The following is a 21,723-nucleotide window of genomic DNA, read 5'->3' as shown; positions in this document are numbered from 1 at the left end:
GATAAATGACCATTTACTGTAAATGCTATTAAAGGACAGACCTGTACTAGATCCCCTAATGAGAAGTTGAGCTCTATGTAGCACAATTGGTGCCTTCGGCAGAATCAGTGAATACAGGGGAGGAGTCACAGTGGGCGTATCAGCTGAAACTGGAGCAGAAGAAGCCAGCCACTTCACAACACATGTACTCTATAGATCACTACACTTTTACACTTTAGATCATTTCAGTTTCAAAATGTTTTTTCTGGGTTTACTTAGGTTTCTATTCTCATTTTTTTCCCTATATTGCAGAGATCACGCTGCAAAATGTCTGCTCCATTATTTAGAACATTCCCTTTCACTTTGTCAGCCCATTTAGATAAATGCACTGTGTGTTCTCAGCTTATCTAAATCATTTTTTTCTATGTGTCCAGGTTTATCTAGATTGTTTCATTTCTCTGTGCTTTTGCCCCATTACTGAATCACAAATGTAATCTAAAAACAGTGAAATGTTTGGAAGTTTTAGGGAAAGGTTGAAATATGAAATCCGTTTCAGTGCATCATGGGAAAAGTTTCAGGGGGAGGGGCTTCAAAGGTGGTTCTATGAGCAGAATGAGGGAGCTGGTGTGTGGGACGAGTCTAGAAATAAGCACGATCTTCTCTAGAATGCTTATCTACAATTAGTTTTGCGCAAGGTAACCATTATGACTGAAGTCACAGCATCACAGACATCACAGACAGCTTAATTTCCCCACAAACATGAGAAAAGGATCTGTAGGAAAAGAACCAGAAAACACGCTTTCACACTTTTACACTGCTAATGTGCTTCGTTCTGTAACACTCACAACAGGACAACAGTGAACCTACTACTGTGATGAGAATGGCTCTGATAATGTGAAATTAGTATCTAATAAGACTTTTATTTAAATGTTTTATTTATTTATTACTTTACATATTATGGCTCAGATGTTTAAAATTCTGACCAAGACTAGGCTTCTTGTTGAAACGGTTGAGCCCACTTTCTGAAATAAACTCTCAGAGTGTTGCTTTTTCAGATCACTTCAGACAGCACAAGGTGGAGGTGTTGTGAAATGCTACACTGTTCGAAATGAAAACACACTAGATTTGAACTAGCATTGAAGTGTGACTCTACAAATCATTTGGTTTATCTTCTTACATAAAAGACAACAAAGAAAACAAGCAATTTATTTGTTAATATTCAATCATCTCTTGTGGAAATTTCAGATAAAAGTATTTATTTCAGGGGATTTTAATATTCATGTGTTTTGCCCTCTTAAACCTGTGGTTAAGGTGTTTATCAATCTTTCAGACTTTTTTGGTTATGAGCAATGTAATAAGGGACCCATGAACGTGGGCATTTTTGTTCTATCATATGGTTTGGTTGATGACATTCAATTGAAAGAAATTAACTTTTTGGACTATAATCAATACTTTTTTATTCTATGTTAGTTAACAAAACTCCAGGTTACCTTTGCTGAAGGTGAACCATATATAGCTGATCAATTTACAATGGCTCACGTCAAACCCACCCTTCAGTCTCTGTATTACAACTACGTCTTGGAAGAGGTGTTGGACTTTTACGGTGTTGTATTTACAGAGAGAAGCATGAAATATGCTTGCATAGAACATACAATCAGTGTGTACTGCTGGTGTTTTCTTGTATTCCTGGAGATGGAAGAGGGACCAGGGCTTTGTTCGGGCTGAACTGAGCTCACCACAGCACCAGTTCACCAGGGGGCGGGGGTGTTTATCATGCTGGGGATTATGACAAAGGTTAGGTGTTAGGAGCCGTAAGTCAGGTGTTGAAAGCTAACAAGGGAACTAAGACTTGTCACCTAGTCGGCCAGACATGGACGTGCCAAGGCGTCAGTAAAGAAGGTCTTGAGCCCACTCCATAAGTGCACAGGTGCCTTGAATGCTGAACTCTCCAATGGCATTTCAAACCTCAAAACAGAACCTCTCTTCAATTAAACCATTCTTGCTTAAGTAGAATATGTTGCACTAAGGCAACCATTCCAACCTACTGGAATGAATAGTACTCAGATCCTGGCCCAGCTGATCTGCTAGATGTGGCGTTTCTCCTTGATTCCCGCTTCAAAAGTACTTACATCACGAATGAAAATGTGGATGTGATCAAAGTCAGAGCAATAGACGAGATCAGTGCAGACAGAGTGACATGCACCAGGGCCACATCACCAGCTCCCCCACGAGTCCTAGAGCTCACTACTGAAGCTCAGGCTTAAAAGAAAGACTGGCTTTTTCAAAAGACATGGCAGTAGCAGCACCACTGAGATTAGAGCAGCTCTCCCAGATGAGCAGGCTGAGCTGAAGCTAAGAATCTACCTGTGGACCGTGAAGGATGACGGTGACACTGACCCTCTGATGTGGTGGAAATGCCACAGAGCAGATTTCCCTCATGTAGCAAAGCTAGTCAGGAAGTATGTGTACTTCCAGTGGGAACACCATCTCCTCCAACTGGTCCAGACTACAGGTCTATAATTCAGGTCCTGACTACAGGTCCATACTACAGGTCCATACTCAAGCCAGGTGCTGTGGACAGGCTGATCTTCTAATGCATTTCAATTAAAGCCTGTATTTGTATGGGTGAATTACAACAGTAATGTTCATGCCTTTGAACATTCTTGTTGGCATGAAAACATTATTACTGTTAAATATTAATTTGTCTTATGGACAAAACAAGAGTTTTATTGCTCATATAGGGTCCATTAAAGGGCCTGTATTATTTTCCATTTTTCCATGTCACTGCAGGTTCCAATTATATGTAAATATGACATCTCTTCTCATTGCTGCTTGCAGCTGTAACTCCCCTAAGTGAGAGCCTGGTGGTCAGTGCTCTTTTAAACAGCCACATGAGTGTATTGTGGACATTAAAAAGTGGAGGTACAATAATTTTTTATGCCTTGTATCTTGAATAAGCCAGCCATGCTCTCAGAAGCAGCATGATCAGAGGCTCTGTCTCCACATGGGAGCTATGAGCAAGGATCATATCACCCCAGTTTAACACTGGTCGTCCTCACTGACTTCCTGTATGATACAGCACACTTATTGTTTTTAAAGCTCTGAATGGATTGGCCACTTCTAAATTAACAGATATGCTTGCAACATGCTGCGTGGTGATGTCTGCTGTATCCCCCTCACGACTGCTCATGACCGCTGAGCGGCTTGAGCACAAAAAAGCCTGTAGTCTTTCAACTGTAGCACCAAGAGTTTGGAACAGATTTTCAGCTTGATCTTATTCAAACTTCAGCCGAATCCCTCTTTAAATCCAAGTTTAAAATGTACTGGTATCCTCTGGCTTCTGGGAACAGATGAACACATTATAGCTGTGACTACAGGAAGTCACCTGTGTGCTTTATTTAAAGATGGCGGTAATGGCTGGGTGGGAGATTAAAGCAACTTCATCAATTTAGTCAACACTGTGTTGTAATAGTGATATGAATAAAATGAACTTGAAAACACACACACACACGCACACATGCACACACACACACACACACACACACACACACACACACACACACACACACACACGGTTGTGAGCACAGCAACAAACCTTTGTCCTGCGGGCGTCCAGTAGGTGCTGAGAAGTGATGGAGATGATGTTGAGAGCACAGCATTAGATCACAACACAACAAACTGACACACACACACACACACACACACACACTCAACAATTAACACAAACACACACTCAACAATTAAACACACACACACACACACACACACTCAACAATTAACACACATACACACACTCAACAATTAACACACATACAACGAACAGACACACTCAACAATTAACACACACAACAATTAGCATGCATACACACACACACACACACACAACAATTAACACGCACACAAAACACTTAACACGCACACACACAACAATGAACACAAACACACAATTAACACACGCAAGACGTAGACATGTCATAAAGATGACAAGTATGACTTAGGGCTACACAACATATAACAGGTCTTCATACTGTCATCATATGGCTTCATGCTGCAAATATGAAATGCCATTTTGATACAGTTCATTAAAATACACATTTGCATATGAGAGCTTTCCTTGATATTGTTGTGGCACAGGCCAGCTTACATACATTAGCATATTGATTAACAAATCATACATTGTGCACCCCTACATCACTCACTGACTTACCATGGAGTAATGCAGCTAAACTCCACACACACAAAAGAAAACACCCAGTCACACACAAATATAGAAACAAAACTGCAGAAAGATTGTGTCATTTGACATGGAAACCCTTTTTGGAAAGAGGCATATCACTGGCTTTCCACTCCTACGGGTGCATTGTGTTTTAATGTTTAATGTGGTGGTTTTGTCAGTAGGGGGCAGTACTGAGTCACAGTGGTGCTATGTGTCCAACATGAACAGACATACTGCCTTGTGCAAAAATCACTGTGTGCCCCCATCCAAATAAAACACACAGAACACATTATAACACATATCCCAAACAATGCATTTCCAATTGAATGAACACAGTCAATATATTCAAACTTAAATCCAACCTACAAATAAACAGGCTCTCCACTGGGAGACTATGAGCAGGTCTAAAGCTGGGCTTCACCGGGGATCAATGTCCTTAGGAAGGGGGCACGGACACAGACAGAGGACTGTTCTGTGTGAATCACTCCAACGGCTGTTCTAGTCTGTCTGTGCTAATTATCTCTGATCAAATAGAGCAAAGGGGAGGTGTGTGCCTTTGCTGCAGACTGATCAGTCAATTCGTTCAGACTGCTAACACACACACACCCAAACACACGTGCAAGCATGCAGAGAGAGAGAGACTAGCAAACTAAACTACGCTGCTCTATGACTGTATGCTGTTTATGTTTTTGGGTGTTTGTTTTCCTGTCTTTGTGCAGCTATTTGGTTTCCCACAAATGCAGTAATACACACACGCACATACACACAGACTCCCACACAAGCAGACACATACACACACACACACACACACACACACACACACACACACACACACACACACACACACACACACACACACACACACACACTAAGCAGATAGAGACAGTGTAAATACTTGACTGCTTATTTTTTCTCTCTCCCTTACTGTGCTATCAATAGATTATATTTCTTCCTGTCAGGAAGTTCACTGAAACCACAGTGCACCAGCTCGCTCTCTCTCTCTCTCTCTCTCTCTCTCTCTCTCTCTCTCTCTCTCTCTCTCGCTCTCTCTCTCTCTCTCTCTCTCTCTCTCTCTCTCTCTTTCTCTCTTTCTCTCTCTCTCTCTCTCTCTCTCTCGCTCTCTCTCTCTCTGTCTCCCCTAATCAATAGTCTTCCTAAGCTTGGATGAATGGGAGGAAACGGTCCAATAATGCCATTTGCATAATTACAATCCATACAACCCAGCATTTATACACACACACACACACACACCCACACACACACAGAGTATGTTAGTGTCAGCTCACATCTGAGCACTTCTCTGAAGTCATGAATGACTCGGCAACATTTTAAAGCAGCAGAGGTTCTGGGAGGTTTGGGTGCCCGTCGCAGCGCTGGTGTGGAGAAAGCATGCAGCAGCTCAGCACAGCACACATTCAGCACACACTTTTTAAACATCACCCATTCTCACCAAACTGGACCAACCATGTTGGAATGGTGTGAGTTCCGAACTAAAGCAGGACACCGGCACAAGAGAACCTGCTATTACATACATACAAAAGATGTGCTGGCCAAGCCATCTGGAGAATATGTAAATGTTATAGTGTAGGTTATGCCATTGGTGGGTTTGTTCTGTGTGACTAAGCCATATGAATACAGCAGCCATCAGCCCTCACAGTGCCAGAACTGAAGAGGCGGACATATGCATCTTTCGAGCCAATCACACACACGCACGCGCGCACACGCACACACACGCAAGGGTGTGTTGTGTCGATAACTGCCAAGCAAACATGACTCATAATTACCAGTAAGGCTGCATTAATTCAATCTAACAGCCTCCTAAAACACTCTTCATTAATTAAACAGCTTTCTAAAATGGATAACAAAGTTTAATTTCAGATGACTGTCTAGATGAAGGAGAGTATGTCTATTTGGAGAAACAGTATGCAAAACTTGCACATTCAGTACTCCTCTACAACTGCATAGTGTCTTGATATGTACTTGTATGCTTTCGTGAGAAAATAATTTCCCTCTGGGATTAATATTTACTCTCTCTGTATGTAATTTCCTCTGTATTTTTCTCCATCTGTCACTTCCTCTCTGTCTAACCCTTAGTCTCTCTCTCTCTGTCTCTCCCTCAGTCTCTCTCTCTGTCTCTCCCTCAGTCTCTCTCTATTTGTGATTTGTATTCTATTTGACCTGTATTAAACAGAAAATGATACAAAACCACACTTTGTGAGGTGTATCTTAGGAGCATTATTGTTTTTCTAAACAATTATTCCACTTATTGCAAAAATTCATGCCTGCAACACATTCCAAAAACATGAGATCAGAACCACGTTTCCGCTGCATTACATCACCGTTAATAATCATCTGGGCACTGGAGAGACCCACTGTACCAGATCTGAAAGCGGAACTCTTTGAAACTCTTTCGTTATGCAAGTACTCAGCTGTGCAACCATACGTGGCCTTTACTTCAGAACTCACCATGTGCTGTGAATGGGAGACGCGCCCGGACCACAGACGGCCCATTGACGCACCCCCGCTCCAATTCCACAGACACACAGTCTGGACACGTGCAGAATAAGTCTCGGTGTCATGGTGCAATAAGCCAGGCTTTTCCTGATTTTTTGAGTCCCAGAAATTGCTTAGGAATGCGTACATATCCTTCAGCATTAACGGTGCATTCACAGATGTGCTTTTCACCCCTGCCCCTCCATCATACACGTACCCGGTTTTAATGCATCGCCAACTTGCATATGGGAGATCACAGGCATTCAGCTGGCTTTTTCAGTCTTGGCATTTATGATATTTCTCTAGAGTTTTTGCTCAGACTTGTGATGATTAGAGGTTGAGCATTGGGGGGGGGGGCTCAATCACCCATCTTTGAAGTTGATGGACTCAACCTTTCCTGAATACTCCTTTTATAACCAAGCATGAATACACACCTGTTTAAGATGTTTCTAAATGCTTCACAAATGGTTAATGCGTTAAACATTTTGGAGCAGAAATTTATTTCAGAATGAGAGTATTCTTACAGAACAACACACTGACACCTGAGATGTACATCAAAGTTCATCTATATCTTCTGCCCTAATTCCTTTGTTCTTTCATTTGTGTTATTGTTTTAGTGGTAATTCACAGTTTTGCCCACGCACACCAGGCACTACATGAGCAGAAAGGTTTTCAAATTTTCCAGTCCAGTCCACTGTAATCTGGAGAAGGCGAGCACATGGCATGTTCTCCTCTCCAGCTCTGTTTCTCCTCTCTCTTCAGCTCTGTTTCTCCTCTCCAGCTCTGTTTCTCCTCTCTCTCCAGCTGTTTCTCCTTTCCAGCTGTTTCTCCTCTCTATCCAGCTCTGTTTCTCCTCTCTCTCCAGCTCTGTCCCTGTCAGTTTTCTGCTGCTCAATCTCCTTTACACCAACCATGAACTCACTTTACTTCATGAACTCACTTTACTTCATGGCCAAACTGAAGAAAAAGTCTCTTTTTTTCCGGATTAATTAATAAATCACTGTTGGCTTCGGAACCGTAGTAGTACTAAAAGTGATAAAATACTATTTCGTTTCATTTAAGTGCTCTCATTAGAAGGCAGAAATCGTGTTCACAAATGCGAAGAATCGCATGGGTATTTGCATTTGAACTTTTTTAATCGATGATGTAAGGAAAACTCACTAGAGCTGTGCATTAACTGTCCTCAGACTACCCCAGCTGTTATCACATAACCTATTCTACCCCAGTTATCACATGACCTGTACTACTCCAGCTGTTATCACATGACCTGTACTACCCCAGCTGTTATCACATGACCTGTACTACCCCAGTTATCACATGACCTGTACTACCCCAGCTGTTATCACATGACCTGAACCACCCCAGTTGTTATCGCATGACCTGCAGTGTGCTGCTGCAAAGCACTGTTGTGCGACTTTCATTACAGCATCTGGTTAGTTTCCTTAAAAATGTTTCAACTGACAACTGATCCAGCGATTAGTGCTGATATCAGCCCTATTCCGATATGCAGTATCAGATCATTACCATCTCTAGTAAGCAGGTTAGTCTATGAGTTGGTACATGAAGTACTCTTTGGGCTCACTGGGCCACTAAAGTTAATCAGCACATCCTGCTGGTCTTCATATCGGCCTTCGTGTTTCTTGCCAGAAAAACCATATGTTCACTTTGTTCAGATTAAGGGAGAATCTCACTGGAGTAATACAGACTCCAAGGGAGTGCTGATAGCGCATGGTTAATTCAGGATAGTTAATTCAGGATGGTTAATTCAGGAAGGTTAATTCAGGATGGTTCATTCTATGGGACTCCCAATGACGCAACAGAGAAGTGTTCAGCCTTTTTCTGGGAGATCATGAGTCCAGGCCCAGATGATGTCACCACCGTCTGAGACTGAGAGCCTGAAAATTACCCATGCCCTGAGGGAGGGACTAGCATACTCACTCTCTCAATTACAATTACAATTACAGCCATACTGGCCAATCACCAGTGCGCTCATGTGGATTGGGACAGACCCTCTGAGTGCGTTACTCCACCCACTGGTGTTATTTGAGCCATGGCTCAAGAGAATGTGGTGATTGGCTGCAACTGCGTCAAACGAAGGAGGGGGCACCCCCCAGAAAAAGAGCATACAAGATGGTTAATTCAAAAACCCACTGAACACCAGCCATGGGAACCATAGGCAGCTGCATTCTGCAGTACACTGTGAGTGATCTGCTACTGTGTTACTCAACGTACACTTTTACACCAGCGCATGGCATCATTAGATTTAACGTTTTAGAATAAACGTGTGAAAAATGCAGTCACTGCTAGCAAGAAATTGTATAATCAATTGTATTCCAGTAGGCTACCATAAAGCTTGTCAAGAATATCTTTCATTGGGCCCCTATACTCTCTGATGAACACAGTCAGTGCAACACATGCCTTTTTCTATAAATGCAGCATACTGCCTCTTCCAAACTCACTCAGCGACCGCCCCTTGTCATCAATCTCAGATTCAAAGCATGCCCAAATGGAGACCTAACATTTGGCATATATTCAGCTGAACATTAGCTGAAGATTTCACAAGTTCTAAAGCTAATAGTCTTTCACAAGACTATTCCCTTCACGCTAATGCTGAAGTTACCAACTCCTGAAAAGTTTAGTCTCTCCAGAAGTCCTTGAACATATGATGGAAGATAGTTAACTAAATATGACGGTAACTAAATTATATTTAATGTGTTTAGATTTCATTTCACACACCATATACACTCCTGTAAGTTATTCTAGAAGCAAAAACCAATGTGGTGTTGACAATAATGAGCTCAGCCCTGCAGTAGGCAAAACCATGATATTCCACTAATTCATACAGTTATCATCACAGCCCTATGGGTGCTGCTATTAGTAATAACCTCAAAACATTAAAGGTAATATATCCCTCTTCCACTTAATGAAATAGAGCTTAATTTTTTTACACTTTTCCTCAGACTACTCCTCTGTAAAGGGTTTGCCAGAATCTGACTATTCCTCTATAAAGGGTTTGCCAGAATCAGACTATTCTTCTGTAAATGGTTTGCCAGAATCAGACAATTCTTCTGTAAAGGGTTTGCTGACAGACCTGGGGCCTCATTTATAAAGGGTGCGTACGCACAAAAAGGGGCCTGAAATGTGCGTACGCATCATCTCACGTAAGATCTGTGATTTATAAAAAAATACTTGGCGTGAAAACGAGCGTATATTTAAGCAAAGTTTGAGGCATCCGTATCCCTTCAAAAGATTGCGGAGAGAGCGGGAATTAGTGACATCCATGTGGTAAGGTAGGGAATTGCAAGTAAATGCACAAGCCTTCATTCCTTCCGCTTATTAGTTCATAGTGCATAAATCAAGAGTAAGGACGGAAGATTAAGGAAAATTAAGCATCACTTGTTCAATTATGTTTTTGGTCTGCATGTATAGTTTATGTATGTATCTTATTCTGCAATCTTATTCTGCATTATATGTATATGTATTATCTGTTTTGTCTCACAGTTTTTAAATCTAAAGGTGCTATTTATCATTATTATTATTATTATTATTATTATTATTATTATTATTATTATTATTATTGCAACAAATTATACTGTATAATAAAGAGAGAGGAAAGATGTTAAGGGCTGGTAATAGTTGCATATAATTACGAGCATAAACAGCTGTACGTAATGGCATAAAATAGCAGCTCTATAAATAGACAGAAAAGAGTGAAGCACTGTCTGTCATAATGGCGTTTTTGGCATTACTTGAAGACCTAGCAAACCAACAAATACGGCGACAACGTGTTTTCAGAGATCAAGAAGATTTTTTTGTGAATGATGATGACTGGTTAATGAGCCGATTTAGGTTTCCAAGAGCCATTCTCATGGAACTGTGTGCTGAGTTGGGGACAGATTTACAGAGACCCACGTTACGGAATCGGGCTGTACATGTCCAGCGGACAGGTCAGGAATCTCTCAACCATTTTTAAGCTCCATAATGCCAGCTGTATTAGTTGGCATAATCAGATTGACAAGTCGGTACATCAGATTTCCGTACACTGCAAATGAACAGGCTCAAATCAAAGCGCAATTTGCAGCAGTGGCCGGTTTCCCCAATGTAATCGGAGCAATTGACTGCACTCATGTTGCTATAAGAGCGCTGAGCCAGAATGAAGCTGCTTTCATCAACCGAAAGCAGTTTCATTCTATAAACGTACAGGTTATTTGTGATGCGACCATGGTTTTAACCAGTGTGGTTGCTCGATGGCCTGGAACAACACATCCTTCCTTGCCTCTACCTTCGAAACAAGGGCCTCTACTTCACATTCTTCGAAATTCCGCTTCTTTGGTTTGCGTTCCTCCATTATCCCACTCAGAATGAATGGGGAATCCCACATTTAAATATTCATTGTGTGATTTGCATGAACCTTTTATGGGTAAATGTGGGCGGTGCGGAGGCGGAACACGAGGCTGGGTCACCTGCGCACACTTACAAGCAGGTTGTGATTTATAAAGAGGAAACAGCGTTCAAGTGTGCGTACGCACACTTTTTTAAATCTGAATTTTTTTGGGCGTACGCCATTTCCTGTTTTTTGTGCGTGCGCACACTTTCACTCCAGAAGCTACGCAGAGTTTTATAAATGAGGCCCCTGGTGTCACGATACGGCGGGCCCCCTACTGGTCACCTCCGTCCACAGTGGCAGTTGTCCTGTTGTTGTTGTGTTGTGTTCGTCCCTCAGGTGAGCGGGGCCCGCGATCCGTCTCACTTGAGGGTCATTTGTTTGTCTATATACGTCGTCTTTGTACCAGTTGACCGCTGGTCATTATATCCTTGATTTGGATTGAGTCACGGGTTTTTGGTTTGTGCACTTTTCCCATTAAACCATCCTTTTTCCCTGAGACTTGGCGTGATCGCTTCCATTTTATTTCGCACTCCCTGCCCATCACACCTGGACTGCACTGACCCAAGTTGGAATTCTAAGGGTTCTAAGGGTGAGTCTACTTAACTCCAATAAATGCTCTTACCCTATAAAAACACTACACTATAAAAATGGGCACATGACTAGTCAGCATGAAAAGAGACACGGCTTACTGTTGCTAACACAACTCAGCGTGACATCGCCTTTATGATTCCCAGCTAATGTTAAGTGAATACTGCAGCACGTCATGAACATAATTAGGTTAGTTAGCTAAGATATCTAACCTAACTAGCGCTTACTGACAGCTAAAGCTGGCGTGTCTTCTGTGCATTGTGTTTCTTCAAGTTCGAAGGTGAATTTTTGAAGGCCAATATTTCACCCTCTTTAGAGAGGCAGAGATGGCACTTCATCCTATAGGAATTTACTTTCACTCCAGCAAACGCAAACACCGTCTCTAGGTAGGGCCAGGGTGGTCTCCTTCCTCACCCTCACCGCCACGATCACTCGATGTTGAAGGTGTGGAAGGTGCCAATATATGTACAATAAAACGCCAACAAGCTTATTATGCAGCACTTATGCTGCTCTTCTGCTGTAACCAAACACGGTACCATCTCTTTAATGAGATAAAAAGTGAATTATTTGGAATAATTTCGAGTATATGTGTATTTGTATAAATATGTAAATTAAGCTGAAGGTGCTGGAAAATACTGAAAATGGACCTTCAAAGTGCTGTTCAAGTGCATGAAATCCACCTTGTAACTTCGCACGCACAAAAATCGAGAGGTGCACGACCTCGCGACGCGACCGCGCACAGCCAACGCGCATGGGCGGAGCCACCGCGATTGCGTCATTTTTGCCGCACGGACCCTTGTGGCAGTCACGATGTGTCAAGTGAACCTAGATTATGAAGCTCAAGTGTTCAGAGAAGGCAGCAGCAGATGCGACCGGAGCATGTGCAGTTTTCTCCTAAGACAGCCTGATCGCTTGACCCGGTGACAGTGCCAGCTAACATGTTTATAATTGTAAAGAGTAACTTATACAGCACATAAAAAATGTATCGGAGTAAAAGTATTAAACTGATGGAAAATATGTAGTGAAGTAAAAGTGGAAGTAGGGGAAAAAAATTATACTCCAGTAAAGTACAGATACAGCATTTTAGTACTTAAGTACAGTAGTGAAGTAGTTCTACTTTGTTACTATACAACTCTGGAAAGAGCACTAAAAAAGTGAATTTCCCCTCTCAGTGTGGAACAGAGGTAATAATTAAGCCTAGAATGAAATAAACATATTCATTTTCAGAATTCTTAAGAAAATTTTTATTTGCTTTTGAGTGTCAGAGCTGTGCACAACTGAGAAACATTGATGATCATCTTCTCCATTTTGTGACCTTGTGGAATGCTATGTGAACGTTCACCGTAGGTCTGCCCATGTTAGCGATGTTGCTGAGGAGTCTGAAGGTCAATATGAACCACATGCTGGTGGAAGGACATTGCTACACACCATGGAAGGTACCATCTCAAAACATGGGCAATTGGGATTGTCCAGGGATGGTCTACAGACTGGTCTGTGTGTGTTCTTTTTCTGCAGGTCTCAACATACTGAAACTGCAGTTAAACATTGATGAAGTTCTAGGTTGCTGTTTTGGCCTTTGACTGACTGACTGGGAAGTGTGTCTGACTTCCTGGAGGAATTCACAAAGGATCTGGCCCATGTGCTGTCAGGTGGCATTGTGTACTGTGGCAGGCAGCTTAAGGTCCTTGTGTCAGGTTTGTATCTGATGTGGTAGCTCATGCTTTTGTCAAACATATGAAATGTCACAACAATTACTCTGATAAATGGACAGTCAACTTTTTGTCAGACTTTTTAGGTATCGTTGATGAAAACCATCATTAAGAACAAAAATCTAGTCCTTTGTGTCTGGGGAAAATGGTTTCAAAGCTCCGTATAGAGTCTTTGTTGTCTTGGTGTAACATGAAATCTATACTTCTGAAAGTCAAAAGCCGAACCATAATGCCTCTCTCCCAAGTAGTTGGCTTGAATTCTGTTACTCCTGATGACTACGTACAAACACCAGAGGTGGAGAGAGGAAAGCTAAGTGATCTAAGCCAGCCCATGTTGTCCTCTGGCCAGAAATTACTATCAGAAATTACACCAAACTGGCTTGGAAATGCCCTCAGATAAGGCTTGTTGTAGGTTTGCATAACGGTGGTCCATTACTGCCTCACTTTTGTCCAGCTGAGCAATTCAGAAATGTAAATATCATTTTTTTAAATAGCAGTAATAAATGTGCAGAGGTCACAGGTGAGATTGAGATCAAGATTATAAGGGAAAACAAATATTTTTGAGCTGTTTCAGAAATTCAGTTAAAACAAACAAAAAAGACATTTAAAACCATCACCAGAACATTAAATATTAATGGCTTTGGAATCAAACCCATGCTTCACAATTACAATAGCTCAGCCACAGTGAACACACTACAAGTACTGGGGCATTTTAGTATGTATAAAAGCAAAATGAGGTCAGAATAATGCACTTCACAAGTTTACAAAGTGTAATGAAAGTTGAAATATACTAGTTTACAGTAATAGTATATAATAGATAGAATAGTATAATGATAGAAAATAATGAAATGAAAAATGACACAAGGACAAATTAACATTAATGTCGTAAATGTAAATGTAACATTAACTGTGTAACGCTGTGGTGACGGAGGAAGGAGGAGACACGACCAGCGTCTTACGGTGCACACAGAACATTTATTTCTCTCACACAACGCAAAGCCCAGCACAGACGTTGCAAGCACGCAAATGCGGAGGCTTGCACAGGCATGAACTTTAGACAAAGACGAGCACAAGACACTGCGTGAACGCACATTAAATAGGTGAATTACACGGACCCACGTGACCTCGAGACAAGGCACAGGTGTAACAAACGAACACGCTCACAGACGACCCACGCCCACGGAAGTACAAACATGGACATAACGACACGCAGACAACGTAACGGCACACCCACAGGGAAGGGTCCGGAGCTGTTCCGTGACAGAACCCTCCGCCAGGGGCTCGCTACTCCCGGAGCGTCCCGTGCAGCTGGAAAGCCCCGAACCAACACTGACGGGCAGGTCCGGAGCCACCGGGATCACGAGCCTCCGAGAGCCGTCACCCCTGACGGCGAGAACCGCAGCCAACAGCTCTAGCACACCCTCCCTGGGAAGACAGGGGAGAAAACATTAAACAATGGCACAGTCACAAACACGCACACTGGAACATGAAACACTAGAGGCACGAACGGGGAAAGGAAATTAGGGAGACACAGGGGAACTGACACAAACACGGGTACACAGACATTCACAACCGGAGCCAGGCATCCCGCCTGAGGCAACGCTTGTAGCGGCGCGAAAGCTCCGGGAGCTGGCGACGCTGCAGAAGGCGGTACTCCTCCCGCCTGTTCCGCCCGCTCACCGCCAGGTGCCGTACGGACAGCGGACGCGCTGGGTGTAGCGCGACTGGCCGACCGCTTGGGGGCAGTCCCTCTGGCGGACGCGCGAGGTGCAGCGCGACTGGTCGACCGCTTGGGGGCAGTCCCTCTGGCGGACGCGCAAGGTGCAGCGCGACTGGTCGACCGCTTGGGGGCAGTCCCTCTGGCGGACGCGCAAGGTGCAGCGCGACTGGTCGACCGCTTGGGGGCAGTTCCTCCGACGGATGTGCGAGGTGCAGCGCGGCCAGTGGTCCGCCTGGTGGCAGCACTACCGTTGGACGCGCGAGGTGCAGCTCGACTGGTCGACCGCTTGGGGGCAGTCCCTCCGACGGACGCGCGAGGTGCAGCGCGGCCGGTGGTCCGCCTGGTGGCAGCACTACCGGTGGACGCGCGAGGTGCAGCTCGACCCGTCTCCTGCTTGGAGGCAGCGCGCCTCGCGGCAACCTTCATCTCAGGTCCGCCACTCCCTCCTCTGGGATTGCCGTAGGGGCTTGCCGCCCCATAAGCCTGCCGGCGCCCATTCCCCCTCTCTGGGAACCCCCCGTAGGAGGCCCCATTGGTGCCAGGCCAGCCTCCCCTGGCTCCGGTATCGGGGGTGGTGTCCATCGCCGGCTCTTCCTCCTCGGCTACGCTCCAGTCCATGGACCGAGCGGGGGTCTCACACCGCGAGTGCTCCATGGGCTCCTCTTCACCGGAGTCCCCACTCTCCGATGCGGGCGGACTGTTCGGTCTGCTCCCGCCCCCTTTATAGACGGTCAGGAGCGAACTCACTGACCGGAGACTTTCCCCCTCGCTCTCCTCGCCCTGCTCGTCGTCTCCCGACGGGGCTGAGTACCACGACGGAGGGGGGCTGATGACCTCCGTCTCCTCTTCGTCAGAGTGTTCAGTGATCTCTGACCACTCTGACGGCGGAGGGCCGGTGTCTTCCTTCTCTTCATCGGAGCGCTCGGTGTAATCGGACCACTCTGACGGCGGAGGGCTGGTGTCTTCCTTCTCCTCCCCGTAGTACACAGTCGGCGCGGAGTAGACTGAAGGTGAGTAGCCGGCTCCACCCTCCTTCTCTTCCTCCTCCGAGTCCTCATTCCCGGACTCGTCCTCTGGAGGGTTGGCGCTCACCATCCCCGCGTACATGACCAGCGGGTCCTCCGTACCCTCTCTGGTTTTGGCAGTGGGGTTGGTATCGCGCGTCATAGCGCGGAGCCCCTCTCTCCACGCCGCCTGGAGGGACACCTCCTCTCTCCTCTCCTCGGCGCTCTCAGGCACCCGCTCGTGAGAGGACGCGCACCGGGGCATGGGTCTCCCTACCTCCGAGACACAACCGCCCACAGCCCTGGGTGGCGGCTCTAGGGACGCGGTGGGGTGTTGGTCCTCCCATACACGCACCGCGGACTGGCGGAGGTGTTCGGCCATCTCAGCATCCTCCGTATTCCGAGTGGCGCAGAGCATGTAAGCACAGATGGGGCTCTGCATCATCTCCTGCTCGGAGACGGGGGCTTCGGGACGCCGGACTGGGGAAGAGCCGTGGTGATGTCGGCTCTTTCTCTTTCCCTTAGGCGCCCTGGTGGCGTATCCAGGCATGCTTTCTTTTATTCGGCTCGTCTTTCTGTAACGCTGTGGTGATGGAGGAAAGAGGAGACACGACCAGCGTCTTACGGTGCACACAGAACCTTTATTTCTCTCACACAACGCAAAGCCCAGCACAGACGGTGCAAGCACGCAAATGCGGAGGCTTGCACAGGCATGAACTTTAGACAAAGACGAGCACAAGACACTGCGTGAACGCACATTAAATAGGTGAATTACATGGACCCACGTGACCTCGAGACAAGGCACAGGTGTAACAAACGAACACGCTCACAGACGACCCACGCCCACGGAAGTACAAACATGGACATAACGACACGCAGACAACGTAACGGCACGCCCACAGGGAAGGGTCCGGAGCTGTTCCGTGACAAACCGCAGACTATCACTGTTTGAAATTTCTAGAACAGTGATAAAGTTTAGAGATAGGAGGAAAATACTATTCGGGCCTATTCTGAATTTTTTTTTTTTTTTGATTGATTGATTGCTTGATTGATTGCAATTCTGAGCTACTAGTATTATCCAGATTTTTGATTTGACATTGCCTAGCTTGGATTAATGAATTTCAGATATGTTTAACTGCTACAGTTAGAGAAAAGTCAGGACTGTGTGCTGGGCTTCAAGGACCAGGGTATAGCTGTTGTGTACTGGACTTTAAGGACTGGGGTATAGCTGTTGTGTACTGGACTTTAAGGACCGGAGTATAGCTGTTGTGTACTGGACTTTGAGGACCCGGGTATAGCTGTTGTGTACTGGACTGGACCAGGGTATAGTTGCTGTGCTCAGCAGGATGGAGGATGACATGTGTTCATGCCCACCAACAACCAAAAGCTTGAAGAAAACCCCATACCTGACTGGTCAGTTTATAACAATACTGTATGTCTATTAACTTGTTGTGAATACTGCATGCAATTTGTGTGATTATGGATTATGAAGGATTTGAAGGATTTTGGATAGGGCCATTACCAAAATCGCATCATGGACTACGACAATCACATCATGGAGCATGAAATCAACCTTTTGCTGGGAAATAAAACCACGATCAGATCAGCCTTGATTGGACAGTTGGTACATTTTCTTTTTCTTGAGATGGGAACAAGATCAAGGATACCCACTGCACAGGAAACTTCCAAAAGTCGTAATGGAAAATTATGCATTTTTTCCTGTACTGCTTTTGATATCTGAAGTGGATTTAAATGGAAGAATCACTCACATTGGTGTTTTTTGTTGGACTTTTTAGTTGGAATTCCAAATATCACTCTTATATTTTGGAAGGTTGTTGCATCTTCATCATCACGTTGTCTAACAAAAATTCATTGACACATAGAGAAAGAATTTTCATTTCAGTAAGACAGAATGAAGCCTTACACCATTTCCTGCAGTTTTGTGTTAACATTCGATTAAAGTAGGCTATTAATATAGAATGGCAGGCAAGAATAAGTTAGTATCCTAGCTATGTAATTAAACATTTTTATAATTTTAGCAAATTATGTAGCATGTTATTATTAATGTTGTGTTCTAATATCCATCATTTTTGAGGAATGTGGCTGGTGAAATTAACCAACTTTGTCATGAATTTAATAGGGCCATAATTATGGAATATAATTTTTGTACATGTTTTTAAGTAGACACCTTTAACATGGCTCAAGGGTCAGTCAGGTTGTTCGTTCTTGTTGCAAAACCAATATTGAGAACATTAATGTAATGAATGCAGTAATGTGTTCATGGCCCAATACTTGTTACAATGACTTTCAAAAAGTCACATGCTACAGTAGGGAATTAAAACGAGGGCAATCCAAGCCTCCCCTGAAACGGCAACACCGAACCCTGAAGGAGGAAGTCTGCACTTAGAGGGCAACGGTCTGCGTCTTTCATTGCTCTTCCACTTCTCAGAAAGCAGCCCCAGATATACAGTACAGCACCATGAAAGGGAAGAATAGTCTTGTTAACAAACTGCAGAATATCAGAACAGATTTGTAAAAAGCTGCTTTCAAAAAGCTGCTCTAAATCATGGCCTTTATAGTGTAGCATACAGGATCTTAGCAGGAATGATGGATGCCCATTGCTATGTGAGTGACTGTGTTGATTCTGATAGGGTTTCTGCTATGTCTCAGGTTTTGTACTTTTTTGGAGGCTGGTCACCTTAAACCAAAGTCTGTAAAGTATATCAGAAGATTTGTAAAGTCCCTGAATAATTTAATGATTTTTTGGAAGTGAAGTCACATTTGGATTTTAATATCTTCAGAAATATAACTCCCAGTCACACAAAATGTGACATTGATAAGATCATCATGTATGCTTCCTGTCTCAAAGCTCAAATCAATATTTCCAAAAAAAGCATGTAACACATGCTTCCCATTAGAATAAGCTTTGAAAAATCATGTATTTTTAGACATAATCATGCTCACATGATGAAAATCGTATTGTCAATATAATGTATTTATACCTCAGTGCAAGCACATGTTTATGCATTTTAAAGTTGTTAGAAGAAACAGCATTTTCTAAATTTCTGCTAGATTTTATAGTCATGTTTTATTTTCTATGAGTATCATCTACTTTCTCATCTACTTTAAAAAAAATCAAATATGTACACAAGTCTAAATGTGACGGGCACAGGTTTGGTTATATGAGACCGATTGGCCGGACACTGGTCATGGCCAATCGGTTGTTGCATCTGACCGGTTGATGCATGTTATTTCTGACTCTTAAAGTAGCAGTAGCCCAGCATACACTAGATGCTCCAGAATAAATAAACAATAAATAAAATAATGTGCATAATTAAAAAATGTATAACAGTGAAGTGCATAAACGTTTATGAAGTCCTAATGAATACATGTGGTAAAGGTTATCGTTTATCGATTAAGAAAGATGTTACCTCCAGAGCAGCTCTGCTGTGTATAAAGCACATGATTCACCCTTCAGAGGATGCCCTGGCAATGTCCTGACAGTGTCCTTACAGTGAATTGTCATGGTGTGTCATCTTTATCTAAACTGCAGTAACCTGGAGAGACTTTTTTTCTTCCTCAAAGTATGTACAGTATAGTACTGTATCACACTTCATTCTGAAAGACTGCACATTTGGTGTATACAGTGAACTCAATCACATGTTTTGGGCCATGGATTAAATAAAATAACAGTTTTGTGCAGACTTCAACGTGATTTTTATGGGATATAAATTAATACTACAGTTTAAAATATACAGTATACTTGTACAAAGTAAAATAATAACTGCTTGATTGATTTAGGTGCTGTCACGTTACAGTCCCCGACCCCTCCCTTTTGGGCATGTGTTTACATCGTCTGCGTCTACTCGTCTGCGTCTGTGGATCTCCGTGGGTGCGGTTACGTCTTGTGATAATTCGTCTCACCTGTGGCTCGTCTCGTCATCACTTGGGGTTTATGTGGTTTGTCTATTTAATGTGCGTTCGCGCAGTGTCCTGTGCTCATCGTTGTCTAAATGTACCACGTTCGTTGCTAACGTGTGTTTTGTGTGCGCTATCTGCGCTGTGTTATTTGTATAATAAAGTGACGTTGTTGGTCGAAACCAGCGGACTCGTGCCTCATCTTTCTCCCTGTGCCCAGCGTCACAGGTGCATTTTATTTAGTTAGTATTATTTTTTCATAAATAATAGGAGCTTGACAAATATTTATTGATAATATGATAAATTATATAGGTCATTGGTGCATACTATTGATTTCAGATTTAAAATATTTTTCTGATTCTACAAATGAATATTTACATTCTCAGTCTAAACGATCAAAATCTAAAATTTGTTGATGCAAGAGACACAGTATATGTGATACAAACAGTAAAATACTTTGGTAATCCACATTTCTGAATGAGGAAAATGTATTGTTATCCACATTTCTGAATGAGGAAAATGTATTGTTATAAGTTATAGCCTACTAAATATATAAAAAATGGTGATATGTGTTATGAATCCTGCCATGCTGCACAATAAGATGATGTGTTATATCTGTGTTATGTAGTTTTGTGTTTTGTTTGTTTTTGTATCCGGTGGACAGGGGTGGAGGGTTGGCTTGTGACTGGGTTGTAGGGTGTCACGCTACAGCCCCGAAACCCTCCCTTTGGGCGTGTGTTAATGTTGTCCATGTCTTTATATGTACGTCCGTGGGTGTGGCTGGGTGTGTGTGTGTGTGTGTGTGTTCACTTGTCTTCGCAGGGGGGGTGTACTAGACTGGTGCGTGTCGGGCTCTCCACCTCGGGTCGACATCTCCAGGGCACGCGTGATTTCGGCGGCTCCGGATCCGCCCATCATTGTGGGTCCGGGGCTTTGATGTTGCAATAGGCACCCCGTGATGGGTAGTGCCCTTGGTGGGGGGCTCTGTCATGCTACAGCCCCGAACCCCTCCCTTCGGGCGTGTGTTAACATTGTCCATGTCTTTAAATGTACGTCCGTTGGTGTGGCTGGGTGTGTGTGTGTGTGTGTGTGTGTGTGTGTGTTCACTTGTCTCGTTAGACTAATGTGTTTCACATGGTGCTTGTTAGGCTACGTGTATATAGTAGGGCTGGGTATTGATTCAAATTCCAAGAATCGATCTGATTCCGATTCTATAGAATAAGAATCGATTTTTTTCGATTTAATCCGATTTAATCGATTCGATCCGATTCGATCCAATTCGGGGTTTAGTGTTATTAAAAATGTATTTGAGCTGTTTCCTGACTGTGTACAGAAGCAACATGTTAAAACTATATCGATATTAATCAGCAAATAGTTACTGGTAGTTGGTAGTTACTGATGGCTGGAAGACTGGTGAAAAGGGTCATCATAAATCTACCTTCAAGAAAGGTAATCCAGGACAATAAACAGAGGACATCTTTGAGGTGTCTATATCTGCAACAGTGGGCTCCTACTGGGACACTAACCAGTGCATTATTATTATGATTGAAATAATTAAGAATTCACCCAAAAGCTGTTGCTACCAAATGCATTTTTATTTTAAAAGTGCTCACACTTAATAAACTGAAAGTATAAAATGTAAACGTGTATTTTTCTTTAAAGTGAGAATATAAGAACAGAACTCTCACGTTACGGTCCCCGACCCCTCC

General features: G+C 43.5%; 1 protein-coding gene across 11 annotated transcripts in view; it reads right to left on the bottom strand.

Annotated features, from left to right (window-relative positions):
* The window catches only part of erc2 (ELKS/RAB6-interacting/CAST family member 2), a 63,607-nt gene that overhangs the window by 25,883 nt on the left and 16,001 nt on the right, over window positions 1-21,723 (bottom strand). For 7 of the 11 annotated variants that reach the window (XM_077002710.1, XM_077002638.1, XM_077002673.1 and 4 more), the window contains exon 4: window positions 3,575-3,601. The exons of the other annotated variants lie outside the window; for them this stretch is intronic. In XM_077002710.1, coding sequence (XP_076858825.1) covers window positions 3,575-3,601 — 27 coding nt within the window. The remainder of the gene's footprint in view (window positions 1-3,574; window positions 3,602-21,723) is intronic. 11 annotated transcript variants of the gene reach the window in all.

The sequence above is a fragment of the Brachyhypopomus gauderio genome, chromosome 1 (assembly GCF_052324685.1).
Source record: "Brachyhypopomus gauderio isolate BG-103 chromosome 1, BGAUD_0.2, whole genome shotgun sequence".
In the NCBI taxonomy this organism is placed as follows: Eukaryota; Metazoa; Chordata; class Actinopteri; order Gymnotiformes; family Hypopomidae; genus Brachyhypopomus; species Brachyhypopomus gauderio.
Note: the sequence above shows the minus strand (reverse complement) of the source record. Positions and strands in the feature narration are given on the sequence as shown.